The 23,234-nt window shown below is 43.3% G+C and overlaps 1 protein-coding gene across 1 annotated transcript in view; it reads left to right on the top strand.

The window, feature by feature from the left end:
• LRRC75A (leucine rich repeat containing 75A) overlaps positions 1-23,234 on the top strand; it is a 432,414-nt gene that overhangs the window by 84,946 nt on the left and 324,234 nt on the right. Inside the window, exon 2 of the mRNA XM_040423461.1 lies at positions 6,476-6,604. Coding sequence (XP_040279395.1) covers positions 6,476-6,604 — 129 coding nt within the window. The remainder of the gene's footprint in view (positions 1-6,475; positions 6,605-23,234) is intronic.

Genomic DNA, 23,234 nt, shown 5'->3' with positions numbered 1-23,234 from the left:
TCTACAGTACATATTCCCACCCCTAAAAGTCTTGGTGAGATTCCTTGCATCTTAAAAGCCGAATACTGTATTCTCGTCTCAGCTTTGTGTACTTATAGATTTTTTTTTTCGTTTAACAAAATAAAATCAATAAAAAAAAATATTTTGTATCACATTATAGGAAGACGGGATTTCTCCTCTGGAGCACCTCTCCTGGCTTCACCAGTCACAGCAGTGTGTAAAAAAAAATGTATATATAAAAAGCTAAAATACAACATTGAGCATCTGGGATTTCGATCCGAGCGAATGACTTAGCTATATAGCCTATTCCAGACACTTCACAGGTGTCTGTGAGAAAGAATTAAGTTAGAAAGAAAGAATGGTACAGACGTGTCCTGCTGTTTTTAGTATTACACAAGGGACCATTGCTTTTGGTTTGAACAATCTGCTGGGGACAGTGGGGTTACTGCGCCCACTTATTCCAAAGCTCGCTCAAGAAAAGCAGACTCCGAAACATGAGGCTTTCCTATTCCCTATTGAAATGTCACTACATCAGTCTAATACATACTGAATTACTTATGTTACCCGGGGAGAAGAAGATTTCCTGAGTTTAATATATTACAGAATTGTGCTTCTCTATGCCGGTACTTCTAAGGTGCATTCACCTTTCTTTATTGTTAGTTTATTGTTGTTTTTCCTGTAATTAGTCATTTACCTTTTACATATATGTCTCCCTCACCTGGTCACCCAGTGATATTTATTCATCACTTCCTCATGGAGGCATAGTAAATAAAAATTTGCCATTGTCTATTGGATTAATCAAGTAGATCGTGCCCTTTATACTAAGGGTACGGCCACATGATCAGGTTTCCTGATGCCGTGGTTTTAGTCTCTGCATATTTGCCGAATTGTGGCCGAATAAATATCTGCCAGTGTCATGTATTTTCCGGCAATTCTGGATCCAGAAAGACCGGGCAGGCTTTTTCCTGCCAGAACAGCCTGCTGGATCTCACTAAACACTAACCTTTCTCTTCTTGCTCCCAAAAATTCTTCATATATTGTGACAGTTTCTTGTAACGATAAATTGTAAATTGTCTTATCCCTTCCTTTCTATTAAGAATAATGGGGCAGATTTACTAGTTCTATAGATGGTGTAAGCTCAGACTGGCATGTGGTGCAGGGATAGATAGTTGTCTAACTTTATACCAACTTAGGATGACTTAGTTTACAGCAGAACTGCGGCACATTGTTGGTGGAAAAATGGTGCATCTTAGACCATGTACCTTCCAGCGAAGCCACACCATTTACCATTTAAGGGGTTTTCCATGATTTGGTACTGATGGCCTATTCTCAGGATAGGTCATCCATATCAGATTGGTGGAGGTTAGACTCCCAGGACTCCCTCTGTTCAGCTATTTCAGAAGACCCCCTGCGCTCCGGTGAGCACCATAGCCTCCTCTCAGCTTACCAGTCACAATGCCATCCATTGGATAGGGGCCATGCTTGGTATTGCAGCTCAGCCTCATTCACTTGAATGGGACTGAGCTAAGCCTAGGACAAGATAATGCCAGACCACATTCTGCATCAATCACAACATCATGGCTGCGTAGGAGAAGGATCCGGGTACTGAAATGGCCAGTCTGCAGTCCAGATCTTTCACCTATAGAGAACATCATAAAGAGGAAGGTGCAACAAAGAAGGCCCAAGACGATTGAACAGTTAGAGGCCTGTATTAGACAAGAATGGGAGAGCATTCCTATTTCTAAACTTGAGAAACTGGTCTCCTCGGTCCCCAGACGTCTGTTGAGTGTTGTAAGAAGAAGGGGAGATGCCACACAGTGGTGAAAATGGCCTTGTCACAACTTTTTGGGGATTTGTTGACACCATGAAACTCTGATTCAACATATTTTTCCCTTAAAATGGTACATTTTCTCAGTTTAAACTTTTGTTCCGTGATTTATGTTCTATTCTGAATAAAATATTAGAAGTTGGCACCTCCACATCATTGCATTCAGTTTTTATTCACGATTTGTATAGTGTCCCAACTTTTTTGGAATCCGGTTTGTACATGAAATTGCTTAGGACTGGGGAGCTTGGGCTTTTATTTTCAGTGCTGCCTTAACTTTGTGTCATGCTTGGCAGTCTTAATAACGTGACATTTTTAAAGGTTAGGTTGCTGTTATCTGCCATGCCCAAATCTGTCAGAAACCTGATTATTGAGAAGGTTTGTGGTTATTTATTATGGTTCATGTTGGTGCACCAGACCTTCCAAGGTCTTGTTTCTTCATTACAGCTGTCGGTTTATGTCAGGGGAAAAGATGGAATATAAATGGCAAAGTAAATGATAATGGTTTGGTCATTATTACAGTGTATGCATATGGAGCTTGGAGACAGCTGCTTCCAATGTACTTTATGTTTAACCATTTACTATGTTCAGTTCTTACCCCCATTTTTCAAGATTTCCTCAGACTAAGATCTTTAACAGAGTTGCCCTGCTGACAGTATATTAAATTGTAATGCAGTGGCTGGCATTATCACCATGCAAATCATACAAATGCATGGGGCCCCAGAGAACAAGGGGCCCCCTGCTGGCCACAAGAACAACTAAACCAGGGACAGACATACCACATGTACAACCAGCTCAGCTGCACAGAGAACCGTGGGGGCCCTTCCCAGCTGTAAATCAGTAGCAAAAGTGCCCAGGCTGCGCAGAGGCGGAGATTATGGGGCTGACTGGGGCAGAGCTTAGGAGTGCTACGAGAGCCCCAGAAATGCCAAATCCACCGATGAGTATATGTGGACATATTATATTACTTGCCATAATCTCTCCATAATAGTGCCACTGAAAAGCTGCACTACGGCCTTTGTCAAGAGAACGTCCTGTTTCTAGGGGCAACCGCCCAAGATGGTTGCTGTTAGTAAACTGTGAGTGGTGTGAAGAGGTTGTCCTGCTAATGTTGGCGTGTGGAGTTAGTATGCAAATTGCTCATTGTCTCAATCTGATTGAACACTGTTTTAAGGATGAGTTCACATCAACGTTTTATAATGAAAAAGAGCAGTAAATATAAATCCTTGAGTGTTTAGTCAGTTTTGCCTCAGTGTATTGCTGTAATTTGTGCCAAATTTATTGCAGGTTGTTTGATAAATTTGACGAATCTTTAAACCGGTTGTCCGGACTTTTACTATTGATCATCAATATCAGATCAAAGACCAGAGACAGCAGTAACGAGCAGGAAGAGAGAAGGGAGATGGCACGTGCGCACTGCGAGCGCCATCTCCTCGTACAGCTGATTGGCGGGATCCAGGGGGTCTGACCCCCACTGATCTGATATTGATGACCTATCCTTAAAGGTTGCAGTTTAGAAATCTTAGTCCAGTTAGCTGACGCCCCCTACTGAAGTGAGATTGCAATAAGTCGCCTAGGTAACCCCTTTCAGACCCACTTTTCAAAAGTTGCGAAAGCATCAAATAAACACAGGGGGTCATGTATCAAACTGGTGAAAAGTAGAACTAGTTTAGTTGCTCATAGCAACCAATCAGATTTCACCTTTCATTTTCTAAAGGAGCTGTGAAAAATGAAAGATGGAATCTGATTGGTTGCTAAGGGCAACTAAGCCAGTTCTACTTTACACCAGTTTGATAAATCTCCCCCACAATGTCCAAATTTGTGACTGAAAATTGGTGTACAGAACTTTATAAATTTCATCCAAAGTCCAAATCAAGAGTTTTGTATAACAAGAGTCAAAATGTGTTGTACACTATTGTGACACAAAAGAAGGTGCAGTATATAGGGATTTGGAAACCTAAGGAATCTACATTGTAATGAATCTTAGGCCTCATGCACACCATAGAGCCATGTGCAGGAGGCTCTGCTGGCACAAAATACATGATCACACAATATATAATCTAATGCTATACTCACTATATAAATGAATGTGTAGTTCTTAGCAAATACGTTTTGATCAAAATAATTTGTGCCCATCCACCACAGCAAGGTGACAGGAGGCTGTACGGTGCCATACAGTAGTATAGAGCTGCAGGGACTCTAGGTAGGGGGGCCAGAAGTTTGATTTTAGGCTGGACAGCCCATTTTCCTGGCATCTTGTCCTCCGTCCGGCTCAAGGCCTGGATGGATGCTGGGTTGTCCTCCTTTTCTGTGGCTCCACACTCAGACATCAGAGTGTGCGCTTCAGCTACAAATTGACTGAGTGAGGTATTCTCTCACCTCAGTCAGTCACTAGAGTTGGAGGACATGTCACTCTGTGACTGACTGAGGGTGAAAGAAGCACTCAGGGCCTGCATGCAGCTCACCTTAAGGTCTCCTCAGTAGAGGGGTTGGAGTTGGGGCATGGCTTAGCGGAGTTGGGGCGTGGTCTCGGGTGTCCTTCTTTTTGGGGTTAAGTCTAGGGCAAAAATCTTGTAATATGTTATGCAATACAGCTCGCTGCAGTTTGTACAGACTCCAACAAAAAAACTATGTACAGTATAACACTTTCAGGAATACGGAGATAGAGTATAGCCCAGTTCACATACAGTCAGGTCCATAAATATTGGTACATCGACACAACTCTAACATTTTTGGCTCTATACACCACCACAATGTATTTGAAATGAAACAAACAAGATGTGCTTTAACTGCAGACTGTCAGCTTTAATTTGAGGGTATTTACATCCAAATCAGGTGAATGGTGTAGGAATTACAACAGTTTGCATATGTGCCTCCCACTTGTTAAGGGACCAAAAGTAATGTGACAATTGCTTTCTCAGCTGTTCCATGGCCAGGTGTGTGTTATTCCCTCATTATCCAAATTACAATGAGCAGATTAAAGGTCCAGAGTTCATTTCAAATGTGCTATTTGCATTTGGAATCTGCTGCTCTCAACTCTCAAGATGAGATCCAAAGAGCTGTCACTATCAGTGAAGCAAACCATCATTAGGCTAAAAAAGCAAAAGAAACCCATCAGAGAGATAGCAAAAACATTAGCCGTGGCCAAAACAACTGTTTGGAACATTCTTTAAAAAAAGGGAACGCAACGGTGAGCTCAGCAACACCAAAAGACCCGGAAGACCACGGAAAACAACTGTGGTGGATGACCGAAGAATTCTTTCCCTATTGAAGAAAACACCCTTCACAACAGTTGGCCAGATCAAGAACACTCTCTAGGAGGTAGGTGTATGTGTGTCAAAGTCAACAATCAAGAGAAGACTTCACCAGAGTGAATAAAGAGGGTTCACCACAAGATTTAAACCATTGGTGAGCCTCAAAAACAGGAAGGCCAGATTAGAGTTTGCCAAACGACATCTAAAAAAGCCTTCACAGTTCTGGAACAACATCCTATGGACAGATGAGACCAAGATAAACTTGTACCAGAGTGATGGGAAGAGAAGAGTATGGATAAAGAAAGGAACTGCTCATGATCCTAAGCATACCACCTCATCAGTGAAGCATGGTGGTGGTAGTGTCATGGCGTGGGCATGTATGGCGGCCAATGGAACTGGTTCTCTTGTATTTTTTGATGATGTGACTGCTGACAAAAGCAGCAGGATGAATTCTGAAGTGTTTCGGGCAATATTATCTGCTCATATTCAGCCAAATGCTTCAGAACTCATTGGACGGCGCTTCACAGTGTAGATGGACAATGACCCAAAGCATACTGCAAAAGCAACCAAAGAGTTTTTTAAGGGAAAGAAGTGGAATGTTATGCAATGGCCAAGTCAACCACCTGACCTGAATCCAATTGAGCATGCATTTCACTTGCTGAAGACAAAACTGAAAGGAAAATGCCCCAAGAACAAGCAGGAACTGAAGACAGTTGCAGTAGAGGCCTGGCAGAGCATCACCAGGGATGAAACCCAGCGTCTGGTGATGTCTATGTGTTCCAGACTTCAGGCTGTATTTGACTGCAAAGAATTTGCAACCAAGTATTAAAAAATGAAAGTTTGATTTATGATCATTATTCAGTCCCATTACTTTTGGTTCCTTAACAAGTGGGAGGCACATATGCAAACTGTTGGAATTCCTACACCGTTCACCTGATTCGGATGCAAATACCCTCAAATTAAAGCTGACAGTCAAATCCATTGTGGTGGTGTATAGAGCCAAAAATGTTAGAATTGTGTCGATGTCCCAATATTTATGGACCTGACTGTATATGGGTGTCCAATTATGGGTCCATGCAAAAAAAAGCTGCAATATGACTGCACTGAAATATGAGTGCCTTTGGGGGGAATATATTTATCTCTTTAGGGAATGTTACATTTCAGAAGCTAAAAGAAGCTAAAAGTACTTTCCACTCATCTGAATGGGATTTTTACCCAGTTCCAGCACATATTTCTGCGTGGCGCATTTCATCATACCCTCAGAGACTAAATGAGAGCTCTACATGGATGAACTTTGTTACTTTTTTGGGGTTTAAATTCAGGGGATTGAATCCTTCTTACATACTGTACAGTCATTTGTATCTATATGTAATCACTATTTCTCATTTTCATGTAGGATTTGGGCATGGAGTCAACATCATTAGATGATGTGCTATACCGATATGCAAGTTTCCGAAACTTGGTAGATCCCATCACCCATGACCTGATAATCAGCTTGGCGAGATATGTGCACTGCCCTAAACCGGTATGTACTCAACACTTTTCCAGTCTTTGTAACTTTATTACTTGGCGAAGAACTAGTATCAATACCTGCAAGCTGCATATTTTGTCCTAATTTACTTGTGTGACATCCTGGGTTGTTTTAGGGAGAAGATGCAGGTAATTTCTTCATCTTCAGCCCTGCCTTTTGTCCTTGGCATGAATACAGCCATCTGTGTAGCTTTTAGTGATCTTCTCATTTGACGCTTCATTCTGAAAATATGCACATAATGTCTTTATTATAATAATGCGCTATAAGGTTGCATTCACACAACCGTCTCCATTTTGTAGACTGCAAACAGCAGATCTGCAAAACACGGGCACTGGCTGTGTGCACCCTAAGATCACGGTTCAGACCCTTTGACTTCAATGGGTTTGCGATCCACAAAATGCAGCGAAAGATAAGACTTGGAAGGCTTCCGTGTGCTTCCAGATCTGTGCCTCCATGACGCAAAAGATAGGACATATCCTATCTTTGGCCGCATCTTGTGGATGTGAGATGCACACATCTTGTGCCGTGTTTTCGGATTTGCAGTTTGTGGTCCACTAATCGGATAAGGCCGTGACACGGTTGTGTATATGCAGTCTAAGGGCGCCTTCACACGCAGCAGATTTTGTTTCAGAAATTTCCTGCGACTGGAAATCAGTTGCGTTCATCTGAATGGGGTTGTTTTTGTGGGAACCACATGGGTATCCCACTTTCAGTTGCAGACATGTTTTCAATAAAATCTGCCCCCTTAGGCTTACTATAATCTGCAAGACTTGTAATGTTTTGTGTGCAGCAGTGACAACAAGTTACCCAGAAAGCTGACAAACAGCCTGCAGGGGAGAGTGCTCATGTCAAGGCTTTAAGGGGTCAGTGCAGTTATTGGTAAGCGGGGCTTTCCTGGTGTTTCGCCATATCCTGAACTGTGTGAATGGCGAGAGCGAGGGATTGGTAAGTGATGGTTCTTTTTTATTATTAACATTTTCTGGCCCATTTTTCAAATTCTCCCTTATGTGTATTTTATATCCCTCATCTGTCCACTGGCAGTCTCTTCTAAACATACCCCATGAGAAACATGCCTCTATACTACCTGAGAAACATGTCTGTATGACCCCAGAGAAATGTGTATATGCCCCCAGAAAAAAATATGTATCTTCCCCAAGAGAAACCTGTATCTGCCCCCAGAGAAATGTGTATATGCCCCCAGAAAAACCTGTATATGCCCCCAGAAAAAAACATGTATGTTCCCTAAGAGAAACCTGTATCTGCCCCCAGAGAAATGTGTATATGCCCCCAGAAAAAAAACACCATGTATGTTCCCCCAGAAAAACCTGTATATGCCCCAGAAAAAAAACATGTATGTTCCCCAAGAGAAACCTGGATATGCCCCTAGAGAAATGTGTATATGCCCCCAGAAAAAAAAAGTATGTTCCCCAAGAGAAACCTGTATATGCCTCCTGAGAAATGTGTATATGCCCCCAGAAAAAAAACACCATGTATGTTCCCCAAGAGAAACCTGTATATGCCCCCAGAAAAAACATGTATGTTCCCCAAGAGAAACCTGTATATGCCCCCAGAGAAATGTGTATATGCCCCCAGAAAAACCTGTATATGCCCCCAGAAAAAAAACATGTATGTTCCCCAAGAGAAACCTGGATATGCCCCCAGAGAAATGTGTATATGCCCCCAGAAAAAACATGTATGTTCCCCAAGAGAAACCTGTATATGCCTCCTGAGAAATGTGTATATGCCCCCAGAAAAAAACATGTATCTTCCCCAAGAGAAACCTGTATATGCCCCCAGAGAAATGTGTATATGCCCTCAGAAAAACATGTGTGTGCCCCCAGAGACACCTGTATATGCTCCCAGAAAAACCTGTGTATGTCCCCAGAGAAACATTTCTATATCTATTCAGCTGCTAATTGCCAGCCCTTCTGCTTGTTGCCTAGCGGGTTATGGGGGCATGGGTGAGATGATAATAGATAATGCCAGCCCTTCTTCCTATTGCCTTGAGGATTATGGGGGCATGGGTGGGCTACTACCAGATAAAGTAAGCCCATTTGCTCATTTCCCTAGGGGTTATGGGAGCATGGGTGGGCTGCTTCTATATACTGCCAGCTCATTTGCTTATTGCTTAAGTTGTTATGGGGGCATGGTTGGGCTGTTACTAGATAAGGTACGCCCTTTTGCTCATTGCCTAGGGGGTTATGGGGGAATGGGTGGGCTTCTTATAGATAATGCCAGGCCATCTGCTGGTTGCCTTAGGGGGTTATGGGGGCATGGTTGGGCTGATACCAGATAAAGCAAGAACATCTGCTCGTTGCCTTAGGGTTTATGGGGCAATGTGTGGGAACTATTTTCAAGGCTGCCTTTCAGATCGCTTGTTTCTTAGGGATTACCTGAATAATTATGACACTACTTGTGCGCTCAAGACTGCTCATGGCCTAGACCAGTGATGGTGAACCTTTTACAGACCGAGTGCCCAAATTGCAACCCAACACCAATTTATTTATCGCAAAGTGCCTACAGTCCAATATAGTATATCTTCCATGTACTTTAGCATTTAGCTATAATAGCATGCCTACATTCAGTGCGCTGCCTCTGCTGTGGCCTGCGCTGATGAATGGCAGGAAAAGTCTAAGGGATATTGGTGCAGGTGCCCACAGAGAAGATTCTGAGTGCCGCCTCTGGCACCCGTGCCATAGGTTTGCCACCACTGGTCTAGGCCTTACATGACTGACGGGGACAATGATGCTACTATTGAGCCTGATCTGCTGTAGCCCTGTTTCTTCTGCTGCTGTGGCTGCATGGGTCTTCTGATGCTGCTAACCTTGATCTTCTTATGCTGCTTCTCTGCCTGTCACGTCTCCTCTGGTAAAGATGGCGCTCCGGAAATACTTAATAGATAGCTTGTTCTGGCGAGATTTTCCAAATTTCGTGAGAACAGCTCCTCCTTGGCTCCTTGCCACTAATAAGCATATTAGGTGTCAAAACTTAGTAGGAACAGCAGCACAATGGAGGGGTAGAAAAATAGCGGGATGGCATCTCCTGAACCTGCACTACAGTATGAGGTATAGCTTTTATCCAAAACTGGTGTCGGGTCCCTTTTAAGTGGCTTTTTCCACTTAAAGCGGCCCTCTGGGGACTGAACTTAGCACTTACTTGGCGCCCTCCTTTTCATCTGCCGCACCTCTTCTCAGGCTGCCCAATGTTTACTGTGCATTTGGTAGCCCAAGACACTTTCTTGGCCAGTTCTGCTCACAATCCAATCCAAATGCAGGGTCGGACAAGCAGGAAATGTCTTGGGCTGCGGCAGTCTAAGAAGCGGTGCAGCCATCTTGGATGACATAGCAGAAGCGTGGGAATCAAAAGATCTGCAGCTGGAGAGATACAAAGGAGGTCACCATGTAAGTGTTCTGTTTGATCCCAGTTAATGTGATTTAAGTGAATAGGGTCAGTTGCAATAGCAGATACAATCCAGGATCAAAATTGGCGCTGGGAGTTTTTTTGTAACCTCAGGCAACAGCTCTTATTATATCCCCCGACTGATGATCATCGTCCATCAACTGTCCTTCACCCGTTGGCAGTGTATATGCCTTCCCTCTAAGCAGAGGTATCTTACAATTAAGGGTTCGGCTACATGGTGATGTTGGTTGTTGCTACAGCTGTAGCACCCAAGGATTTCGGTGGGTTGCACAGTAGCTGTAGTAGCATTTAAAGGGAACCTGTCATCAACTTTATGCTGCCCATACTAACAGCAGAATAATGTAGAGACAGGTGAGTTGATTTCAGCGGTCGGTCATTTATAAGTTAAAAATAAGTGGTTGCCGAGAACCAACATCACAATCATTGCAGACTGGGCCTGTAAAAGAGTCGCGGCCACCTGAGAAGAGTCCTGGTTATTCATGAATTCCTGCTCTCCTGCCCATCTGCTGATGACTGACAGTCTTCTACCGAGTTTTCTCCCTTTGTCTCTAGGAGAGAACTTCCAATCATCAGCAGATGGTCGGGGAGAGCAGGAGATTATGAATAACCAGGACTCTTCTCAGGTAGATCTGACTCTTCTCAAGGCCTGGGCTGCAATGATTATGATGCTGGTTCTCGGCAACCACTTACTTTTAGCTCATCAGTGACACACCGCTGAGATCAGCATTTCTGTCACTACCTTATGCTGCCCTCAGTGAGTGCTGTTGCTAGTTGCCTTCCAGCCAGAGATAGGTGTGATCTCAAGCTTGCTACAAGGAAAGTGGTGGGAGAAGAGAAGATTAAAACATTGTGAATTTGAATGGAAGTTCTGTGCGCAGAAACTACGCTGACATTCTGTCGTTAAAAAAAATTCTGACATTCAAAGAGTTTGCAAATAATAAATATGTTGTGCATACCTCAAAATGAGAAAATATGTGTGATACCTCGAGCTGTGTACATTCAGTACTGAGCCGTAGCAGATGTTTCACACCCTTGTCATTTTGCTCACATTTTGTTGTAAATGTACAGTTTAGATGATGTTTAAAATATTATTCCAAATTGTGTTATACTTTTATGTAGAAATGAGCAACCTATGGCTCACCGGCTGTTTTTGAATGTCAAATACCAGTGCACCCTTCTGTGGATACACCGTAGGGTAGGTTCACATCTCCACTAAAGGTAATCTGATAGTCTGTTCGGGCAGAGGAACAGACTACTGGAGTTAGTGGATCCAGCATTGCTACAAACCGCTGCACACCGCCAGATCCACATTGACTGTAATGGGATCCAATTCGGATCCAGCGGCTTTTCGGCATGAATTTGTTCAGCAGAAAGCTGCCATTTATGCGGAAAAGCCGCTGGATCCCCGTCAGATCCCATCATAGTCAATGGGGATCTAGGGGTGCCCAGCAGTACCAGATATGGTAAGTCCAATAGTCTGTCCCTCTGCCGAAACAGACCACCAGATTACCTTTAGTGAAGATGTGAACTGACCCTTAGTATGCCTTTTAGGATAAATACATACAGTAGGGAGTTCTGAAATGTTTCTATAATTTATATCTTTCAGTATTAAAACATTATGGTCATATCATTGGCATGTTGTAGGCAACACATTTTTGGTGTCAATGCCTTGTAGACACATTGAAGACTATATTTAGCATTTATCTAATAAACTATTTCTATTGCCCCTTTTCTAACAGTAGAATGTGACATCATATGACTAGGATGTGCCATCACTTGCTGATTGATGGGGGTCTGACTGCAGGGACCTCATGAATCATGAGAAAGAAGGCAGAGGCCGAGACCCCTTCAGCATCTTCTCTGCACAGCATCTGGATAGCCATGACACTTTGTAAGAAAAAGTTCAGAAGGAGCCGTCGTGTTCTAAAAAGCATCGCAGCCCTTTAATTCTATTGATAGGTGGAGATCCCATGGTTGGATCCAGGGGCATATGCAAGTGGGTTAAAACCAGCCTTACTTTAGTGATAGGCTGCAGCGACCACGTGTTGATGTAATGTTAGTGCTGCAGCCCTGTAATCAAAGACCCTCAGGGAGGGAATTAATCTCACTATCCTAGACCACCACGGATATAAAGATATCAACCACTTCAATGCCGTAGACCACCACGGATTTTGACAATAAGCCCTTCAATGCCCTACTTACTTAATTCTTACTGGAATTAACCCTCCCACCTCTCATCCTAGACTACCAGGTATACTGGCATTCATTTTTTCACTTTCCTAGACTGCCAGGTATGCTGACCTAGACTATCAGGGGCAGAAGCGGCTCTAGACTTTGTGAGGCCTTAGGCGAAACTCGAACATGAGGCCCCCATGAACACAAGATATGCAAGCGATAATAAAGATTAACCCTGGCTGTACTGTATGTTACATCACTGTGCATATTAACCCTGTACTGTGACTAACAGTACAGGGTTAACATGCACAGTGAGTGACATCACAGTACAGGGTATACACAGTGATGTCACAGTCAGTGAGTGACATCACAGTACAGGGTATACACAGTGATGTCACAGTCAGGGTTAAGCAGCTGCATGCTTGCAGCACATAGTACAAGGCAGGGACGTGCACAGACATTTTGAAGGGCAGGGGCTTAAGTAAAAAAAAAAAAGGGCATTTGTCATAATTTCAAAAAATGACTGCCCACATACATGATACAACACTGTCTGCCCACATACCTGATGCCACATGGAGGGACACTTCCAGATTGTTTTGTGGTTGCGGACAGAAAACAATGTGGTGCTTATAGAACAGACTACACAGTGTAGCGGTATACTGTATGTTGTGGGGCACAGTGTAGGCTATAGGTGTATAACATAAATATATTCCACATGCAAACTTACAATTACCTGGCTTGGCCCTTGGGGATCTCGGACGCCACTTCAACACTTGGCTGGGGGGCTCGGCGGAGCTGATGTTGTGTTTTATCCTAATGAGAAAGATTTCATAATAAGGATTTGGAGAAGGGGCAGAGGGAGAGCAGAGCAGAGAGAGGCTGGTGCTGCTACTAGGGGGTCATACCATGGGGGAGTAATAAAGCCCACCATAATGCCCCCCAGTAGTAATAATTCTCCTTATAATAGACAGTGCAAAAATACCCCCTTCTATTGCCCCCAGTTGAGCTAATGTCCCCATAGTGCCCCCATAATGTGCCAGTATAAAATACCCCTATATAGTGCCCCCAGTAAATGCCCCATAGTGCTCCTCTGCCCCCTTCCTCCTAGTGCCCCCATAATGTACCAGTATAAAATGCCCCTATATAGTGCCCCAGTAGATGCCCTCAGTGTCCCCTATAATTTTCAAGCATAAAATACCCCTTCTTAGTGCCCCCCAGAGATGACCCCATAGTACTCCTCTCCCCCCTTCCCCATAGTACCCACCATAATGTGTCCCAGTATAAAATGCCACTGTACAGAGCCCTCCATATAACATACCCCTTCTTTGTGGCCTCAGTAGATGGCCCTATAGTGCCCACCAATAATGTGTCGGCAACAAGTGCCCCCATAGTGCCACCTAATAATGTGCCAGTAAAAATTGCCCCCAATGATGCCCCCGAGCCTTAATGTCACATTACTCCCCCTCCATCCTTGTCACATTTCTCCCCCTCTATGTCACATCACCCCCTCCTTTTTACATCACCCCCTTCGTGTCACATTTCTTCCCCCCCCGTCGCCTCCTTGGCAGCACTCTCCCCCCCCCCCCCTAATGGCACATTTCTCTCCCTCCATGGGCCTGGCAGCAGCACATCTTACCCCCCCCCCCCCCCAATGGCACATTTCTCCCCCTCCATGGGCCTGGCGGCAGCACATCTCCCCCCCCCCCCCCCCACACCCCCCACGGTACATTTCTCCCCCGACCCCCTCCATGATGGCACAGAGACTGGCACCAGTAAGTTATTATCATCATGACTCTGAGTCATGACTCACTGCTGACAGCCTGTCGCCGGCAGCTGCAGCCAGTAGCCAGCAGGCAACGGGTGGGCACAGCAGGCAACGGGTGGGGGGGGGGGGGGCACAGCAGCCAGCAGGCAACAGGCTGCCTGGCTGCTGCGCTGTTTTTGACTGCTGGCTGCTGCTGTGGCCCGACCAGGAGTGGGCACTGGGCAGGGCAGCAGCAGTAAGACACACGCACACCTTGGGCTTCGGGCACCACTGTCTGTCTGTGGGCGGCAGCCAGATACGGATTGAGGTGAGGGCCCTAGCTCCCACTTCTCCCCTGTGTGGCTGCGCAGCGCTCTGGGGGCGGGGCTGGCAACGTTCAGAAGACGTGCCTGTGCGGCGGCACGCTCCGAGCCCCAGCAGCCACTGCTCTCTTAATGAGGCAGAGAGGGGCTCAGAGCGGCTTCGGACCCCACTGCGGCTCTTATTAGTCCACTTAGGCCACCCGCCGGCCATGGAAGCCAATAATTGTACTTGTGGCGGTGTCGGGTGGGAGCCAGAGCGAGGCCCTCACCAGCGCGAGGCCTTAGGCGGCAGCCTAAGTGGCCTAATGGAAGAGCCGCCTGTGATCAGGGATTTCGATAGTGATCTCTTCACTGCCATTAACTACCAGAAGTAATGACATTAACTTTTTCACTACCCTAACCCAAGAGCGATAGAAACATGTAGCCCTTTCTATCTGGATGCTGGATAGCTGATTATAAGGGCAATGTATGATAACATTGATTAGATACGGTTCTGCAGTACCTGGCACCCAGGTCCCTAACAGCCCTGCTCATACGCTACAAAGGCTTAGAAGGAACAATGCCTGCAAGCCGAGCATTGCTGACCATCATGGTGGCAGTAAAGGCAGGAGCAAGTTCTCCAATTTTCTGTCCATCACTGATCAGATCCTAAGAACAGTTGATCAGTATCTAGAACCCAGACAAACCCTTTAAATCACGGCAGCATTCCCATAACAACAGGCTGAACTCTGTGAAATACCAAAATTCAAGAGTGCATGTAGATGATCTCTGTAAATATCAGCAGCCACCACTCACAAGCTCCAGCCACAGACTTTTATTTGATTTGTGCTACAATGGATGATTTACAAGGCAGCTGGACAAATATATGGACTTAGCCTGCAGCTGAAAACTATTGACTTTATGAATGTAGATGATCCACATTTTTAGACTTCTAGCTGTTATGAAACAAGGTAGATAAAGTAAGAAAACAATTGATTTGCAAAATTCTGTTCTTTTGTAATGTGTGAAAGCCTTAGAAGACATCAAGCCCCCTTACTCAGAACTTTGCAACCCCTCAAAAGGGCCTCGTCATTGGCGGCAGGGAGGTTACTCATAGATTGACTTCTGTCACCTTCTCCATCTCTGATCTAGCTGGTGTGAATCATTCATCTATTGCACTGGGAGCTACGACAAACCAGGCCAAAATAAAACTCCAATAATAATGTCTGTTGTCTTCAGTCTCCATATTCTGAAAGGTGGAAATATGATAACGGTCTTTGATGGGGAGATAAAATAATGGCTCATGCTGTGGTCTGTTTCTTTTACTCCCTCAAAGCTGTGAAGTTCTGAAGTATTGTGGCCGTACTGTGTATGTATGTCAGTACCGACTAGAGTTGTTGCGATACCAAATTTTTTATTCGATTTCCATACTATAAAAAAGTATTGCGATACTCGATACCATTCGATACCACGCGAAAAAAATAAAACACCAAAAAAGCCACGGCGAATCGCGCAGTTTTTATAATTTTTTTTTATGTTCCAGCATTCACCGCATACATTTTTTAAATATTTTAATGGAGGTGATCTATACTTAATATTTTGGTGTTTTTTTTTTACTTTTTATTTATTTATTTTTTTATTTTTTTATTTAATAACTATTAGCCCCCTTAGGGGCTAGAACCTGGGATCTTTTCATCCCTTGTCCTATTCACCCTGATAGATCTCTATTATGGTGAATAGGACTTCACACTCTCCCTGCTGCCCTGTGCATTGTACACACAGCAGCAGGGATGTTACCATGGCAGCCAGGACGCTACTGAAGAGTGCTTTCTTCTCCCCTGTGCTGCTGAGGAGAACACGGAGCGCGCTGATAGCAGCGCGCTCATGTACTGTGATACTAGACTGCGCAGCAGCGCAGCCCTGTATAGAAAAAATTGAAATCCCGGTATCATATCGATACCGGTACAAAAGTATCGATTAGGTATCGAAATTTCGATACCGGCAACAACCCTAGTACCGACCCATTATTACTTTCATATCTTCTGATTATATGTACGATTGTCCGCTATTACTCCTTTGTAAGAGGCAATTCACCATCACTTAGGGGCTATGTACACCTTGAGGTGTTATTATTATTATTTAACTTATTTTGAGCAAAAATAATTTTTTATTATTTATTGTCTCCAAAAAATAATTTGATAGATATGCAAATTAACCTTAGATGAGTTCTGTCCCTGAGATAAGTCCAGCGTGAAGGAGCCCAGCACCGCCCTGCATCCTTCGAATCTACTCCTTGCTCCCTGATGTCACAAAGCTAGAGCGCCGTAATCTTGCGATGCGCGAGCTAGCGCATGCGCAGTGTCAGCATAGGGTTCCTTCCCTGTGCTGGCATCAGCCTCAGGGAACAAACTGCGCATGCGCTAGCTCTCGCATTGCGAGATTACGGCGCTCTAGCTTTGTGACGTTGGGGAGCAAGGAGGAGATTCGGAGGATGCAGGGCGGTGCTGGGCTCCTTCACGCTGGACTCATCTCAGAGACAGGACTCATCTAAGGTTAATTTGCGTATCTATCAAATTGTTTTTTTGAGACAATAAAAGCACACAGAGCTATGGGGATTGGATATTGCGGTGGTGCTAGCGGCGATCTAGCAGCCCATGTCCTCAGCTCTATTGACAAAATACAGGTGACAGGTCCCCCTTAAATATAACCACCAAAATGCTATAAAAATATGTTTAACATAAAAACTCAATTTAAACAATAGATCATTTTCTGGTGACATATTCCCTGTAACATATTTTTATTGCATGTATATTGCATTAATACTTCATTTGAAATGCCCTGTTCATGGCATAGGGATATTAATAATGGTAATACTTTTTTGCCTATTTAGGCACCAAAAAAGGAAAAACTTGTGACAGATTATTACTGGTAATAAAGAAAATAAGAGGGCACAATGGAGGTCTGGCAAACTATCTCCATATTACGTTGAGTGTATATACGCCAACATGATCTCTCAATGTACAGTAGCTATTTAAAGGTATGCCAAAGTATATTTTTTTTATCTGCCCCTTCTGGATCAGCATACCAATTTTTCCAACTGTCATTGGAAAAAAAAAATATTTAATTTACTACCCTTCATTGGATTGCAGTGTCATTATGAATTTGAACAATAAAATGATCATGTTACTTATGCTGCATGGTAAACACTGTGGATAAAAACAATCAAAGAAACATGCTATATGAGGTCAGAAAGTCATACATACAGTATGTATCCAAAAATGGTAAAAACTACAGCCTATCCTGGAAAATACAACTCTTCGAACAGCCTCAGTGGCAAAATAACTGTTTTTTGTTCATCTCACTTCCCAAGGAATTATATTAAAATTGATCAGGTCATATTCCCATCAAAATGGTACTAATAAAAACTATGGCCATCATACAGCTCAGTTGACAAAATCCATATAGCGTCTATATAGCTATAGCAATAGTGCTTCTTCCCTTCTGAGCCCTGCCGTGTCCCTGAACAGCTGTTCATGACCACATATGGGGTATTGCCATACTCATGAAAAATTGCACAACAAATGAATTATTGGAAAACATTTTGGGGAAGATTTAACAAACTGGTGTAAAGTAGAACTGGCTTAGTTGTCCACACCTTCAATGTCTGCACAGGGAGAATGTCCCTTCACTCTGTGGTTGGGTTTACTCAGGTCTCAGTCTATAGTGAGCCAGGTTGCTTGTTCCAGAATCCCTGCACATCAGTGGCACCTCCTTGCCATCCTCTTTCATCACATTCCTCTTTCTGTGGCAGCGTGTGCCCTGCCCAGCTAATTGACTTGCCACTCTGACTCCTGAGTAAGGACTTTCAGCTCCTCCCATTCTCACCATGTGGCTTCAGCTACAGCAATATGTAACAGTGACATCTAGTGTCATGAGTGAACACCCATTAAACTACATGTAAACTGAATGGGGCACAGCATGACACAACCCATTTCAAATTAAACGGTTTATGCCTTGATTGATGTGAAACATGACATAACATGAAAATCAGACACCATATAGTACATCTCATTCTAACAAAGCTAGAACCAGCCCTGTACCTCACATGGAACCAGAAATCTCCCCATTCATTGTTCTGCTAGATTCTCTTCAGTCTGACAGCTCGGGGGTGTCCTTTCTGCTGTAGCTCTTTTCTTGAAACTGCCACAGCTTCTAACAGTAGATATGCCTGGTTGCAGTTAAAGATTTAAGCTTGAGCATCTGCGACCATCTCCATGAGGTGGACAAGAAATAAGGAAAAGAACAAACAGCAGGTGGCGCTATGCAGATACATTTTATTGAATAGCTCAGTGGCTATGCTCAATTTTTAATTACATGCAATTATAAAAGTTTTAAAAATGAATGTGTTTTGTGGCATAACTCTTTAATACAGAGAACACAGGCAGAATACACAAAGCACAGTAATGACAGTCATCACTAATTGGTGCTCTATTAAATTCTGGGAAACACCCGGGGGGTTAAATTGCTCACTATGCACCTATAGGAATTTTATAAGGGGTGTATTCAAAATGGGCTGTTTTGGGATGTTTCTTGTGTTTTGGCACCTCAAGGCCCCGCAAAACCTGAAATAGTGTCCTAAAAATGTCTTCAAAAATGTGAGACAACACAATCCATACTGTGCTCCTTCATTTCTGAGGCTCACATTTGAGTCAAGTTGCACTCTCGGGCCACATATGGAAAACTTAACTCTCCTATAATAACTGCTGTGCTCCATATATGAATTAAAATTGAAAATCTACAAAAAAAAAACATTTTAAAATTTTACCTCCGTATTTCATTGATTTCTGGGATATATAAGGGTTAGCAAACTTTCTAAATGTAATTTAGAATATTTTTAGGTATACAGTTTTTTAAATGGGGTGACTTATGTGGGATTTCTAAAATGATTCCAACATGAAAGGGGACATTTATGAATAGATATACGGCAATTATTGGCGTATATCTGTCGCAGATTTGGTTGCAAAGTGGACCAATTCTGCAACTTCTTCCCCATCCATGCCATGTATGCCAGTTCTAAAAAAAGGGGGCGTGGTGTGGGCAGGGAAGGGCGCGGACTGGTCGGCCTGTCTCATTTTTCATTTTCTACGCTGTTTTAGGCGTAGAAAATTATCCAAATTTTTTAAATTGCCAAATTTTTGAAATTACCAACTTCCAGGCACTTGGTTCATGCTCACTAGGTTATGTGCCATTTGGGGGACACGTCACTGGTGTGACGGTAACATACACTACACACAGGGGGGAGGATAGTGACCACTGAGCTCCACCCTCACCCCTGGCCCTGCCTACTTGCTACGCAGTACTAAGGAATGAGCAGAGAATAGTCAGGAAAAGCCAAGGTCAAATACCAGGAGAGAAACGAAGTACAACAGGAGTCCGCAAAGAATCGTCAGGTGGAAGCCGGGGTCAGGATACCAGGAGAGATGCGCAGTACAGGAGGAGCAGGCAGAGAATCGTCAGGGAACACAGGATCAGGTAAGTATGCAGGAACAAAACAGTCACCAGATACCTAAAATTAACAGGCAACCTGTGGCCAGCAGGCTGCCTGTATTTCTAGTGGGGAGTGAGGGTCATGTGACGTGGCGAGCATCACATGACCGACAGACCGACCAGTCGAGCACCGAGTGATCAGCTCGGCGCTCAAGGCAGACCTAGGAGCAGGGAGCCTCCCAGCTAGCAAAGCTGCCCTGGGAACAAGGTCAAACACAGATCCTCGCTCCCAAAGCTAAGCAGCAGGTCTGCGGCTGATGGGAGACCGAGTGCGCCTTCGGCACCCCGTTACAACTGGTGCGGCCAGTCATGGACTGCAGTCTCACATGTGACCCCCAGAGCATGATAAACGCAGTGGTGGAACCAAGTGGTGGGGACCAGGTACAAGTATGCTTCCCTCCACAGGTACAGTGCGGGAAAAATTTGCTAAGAAGCTGAACCCCTTTAAGGCCAAAACTGGCTGAATCCTTGGGTTAAATCTATAACTTGAAAATTGTGCATAATTAATCATGCTTATTAATTAAAAAAGTATTAAGCTCTTTCAATGTATGTGCCCCTTATATAACATAAAAGGATTAAAGCAATGATGAAAAAGAGCTGTTAATATAAATCCTTGAGTGTTAAGGCTCTAAACATCGGGAGGGAAGAGAATTTTTTTTCAAAGTCAGTTTTGCCTAAGTGCGCATCTCTGTAATTTGTGCCAAATTTATTGTACGTTGTATTATAAATTTGATAAACTTTAACACATTAGTTACCACCAATGCATCTTTTCTTGGTGGTCACTAACAGGCCTTAGGCTAGGCTGCCAACGGCTCTTCCACCCATGCACTGGAGAGCTGGGACTTTACATTACCATTTTCGTGCTTCCAGCTGACGAATATATCCCACCCCTCGACAGGTGCCATTGTAACGAGATAATAAATGTTCTACTCTTGACCTGAAAGTGGTTTTAGTATTATGGGTGATTGCTGTTTACTGGGAAGTGCTGCCTAATGTGTTTATTGAAGCAGCTCCACAAGGTAGAGCTTCATTTAATGGCTCACTTTTCATCTTTATTTTCGTAATAATTGGCAATTGGAAATAAAATTATCTTCTAGAAAGCACGTAAGATGTATTGTTAAAAATGTAAATGGAAACAATGTAGATGCTTATCCATGAGCCCTCCTCCCTCCTCCCAATCCATTTATGCATACTTTGAGTCATCTCACAAGGGTCCAGCTATATTCCACTGTACTGGGATATATTGTGGGAGATTTATCAAGACTGGCTTCAGAAACCCTGCGCTGCTGGGGAATGCACTTAATTTATGGCATTGCCAAGGAGACCTTATTAGACCCAGGTTTATATAACAATGCAAAATTCAAAAGCCAAAGGCCTTCAATACCTGTTTTTGCCCATTGCTAAAACTTAACCTTTATTCTATATTATTAAATAGAACTACCCAAATATAGACAATGATTAAAAGAATGATACTGGCCCTAAGCTTGTGCAGAGTAATACTGAATATCGTCCACTATCAATATATAACCATAAGGTTCGCTTATTATCACTCATAAAGCTCAGGGAACTATAACTGGGATATTATATTCATATCCCTAGCATTTATTGTATTAACTTTACCGACACTAAAGCAACAAATATAGTTATAACTGTTGTTTATCTGATTTGTCACAGTATATTAATGGAGTATATACTGTCAGTGATTGGTTTTGGCACTCAGGAGTATATATATTCACATCTTTATTTCTACTTCTATTATATAGTGAGCCTTTATGTCTATTCCCAATCACTAACTGTCCCTGGCTATAGTGACTCTGTCACAAACACATGGATTGCGGTGCCTGCGGTGCACCCTATCACAGTGCTATTTTAACAAAGGTCCAAGCGTCAGTTTAAGAACATTGAACACATCGCTCCCCCAATATGTTTCACCACTGAACGTGGCGTCCTCAGGGGTAATAGAGCAATTGCAATTTCTCTATTACCCCTGAGGACGCCACTGATTTGAAATAGACATAAGGCGCACTATATACTAGCAGTAGAAATAAAGATGTGAATATATATACTCCTGAGTGCCAAAACCAATCACTAACAGTATATACTCCATTAATATATTCTGGCAAATCAGATACAGAACAGTTACAACTACTGTATATTTGTTGCTTTAGTTTCGGTAAATGTAATACAATAAATGACTGACACTGTCACAGTATAGGAGAATACTAGGGATATGAATATAATATCCCAGTTATAGTTCCCTGAGCTTTATGAGTGATAATAAGCGAACCTTATGGTTATATATTGATAGTGAAATATATTCAGTATTACTCAGCACAAGCTTAGGGCCAGTATCATTCTTTTAATCGTTGTCTATATTTGGGTAGTTTATTTAATAATAAAGAATAAAAGTTACGTTTTAGCAATGGCCAAAAACAGGTCTTAATTTATGGCGTGGCTCAGGCCATCCTCCGGCAGTCCGTGCACCTAAACTTAAATCTACGGCAGAAAGTAGGGCCGGGTTCACATTACCATTTTGTTTTCAATTCTTCTAATCAGAAGAACAGAACATTTTAAAAGATGGATCCCTTAGGCCTCTTTCACTCGAGCGTGACGGATTAGATCCAGATGCGTTCGGGGTGCGTTCAGTGAAACTCACACCATTTTGCAAGCAAGTTCAGCCAGTTTTATCTGCGATTGCGTTCAGTTTTTTTTCCGTGCGGGTGCAATGAGTTTTTCACGCAAGTGATAAAAAACTGAAGGTATACAAATAACATCTCTTAGCAACCATCAGTGAAAAACACATCGCACCCGCACTTCTTTGCAGATGCAATGCGTTTTTCACACAGACCCATTCACTTCTATGGGGCCAGGGCTGCGTGAAAAACGCAGAATATAGAACATGCTGCGATTTTCACGCAATGCAGAACTGATGCATAAAAAAAACCCGCTCATGTACAGAGACCCATTGAAATGAATGGGTCCGAATTCAGTACGGACGCTATGTGTTCACGTCACGCATCGCACCAGCGCGGAAAACTCGCTCGTGTGAAAGAGGGCTTATTTTGAACATCCGCTGTGCTCATTTTACATCTGTTTTGTCAGTTCCGTCAGAGATTCATTATTTTAGATGGGAGAAAAAGTCCCTTCTATGTGCCAACTTAGAAAGTCTTAAACTGAACCAGATTTATCATATTGGCTAATAATGGCTTATAAATCTGTTGCATCTTTGGACTATTTAGTCTAAGTTTACTTCACCTATAATTTGCCCTAGTTTTACTCCGCAAGTGCGCCAAACATTTGGTGCAGGGGGGCATACTTGAACCTTGCCCCCTTTCCGCTGTCACACCCCCTTTCCACTAAGCCATGCCTCCTTTTGGGACATCTACCTATTCTATGGCTGATGCCAACATTTCACACAATAGAGGGGATACATTTA

The sequence above is a fragment of the Bufo bufo genome, chromosome 3, assembly GCF_905171765.1.
Source record: "Bufo bufo chromosome 3, aBufBuf1.1, whole genome shotgun sequence".
NCBI classification, from domain to species: Eukaryota; Metazoa; Chordata; class Amphibia; order Anura; family Bufonidae; genus Bufo; species Bufo bufo.
This window is presented reverse-complemented; position numbering and strand designations above follow the sequence as displayed.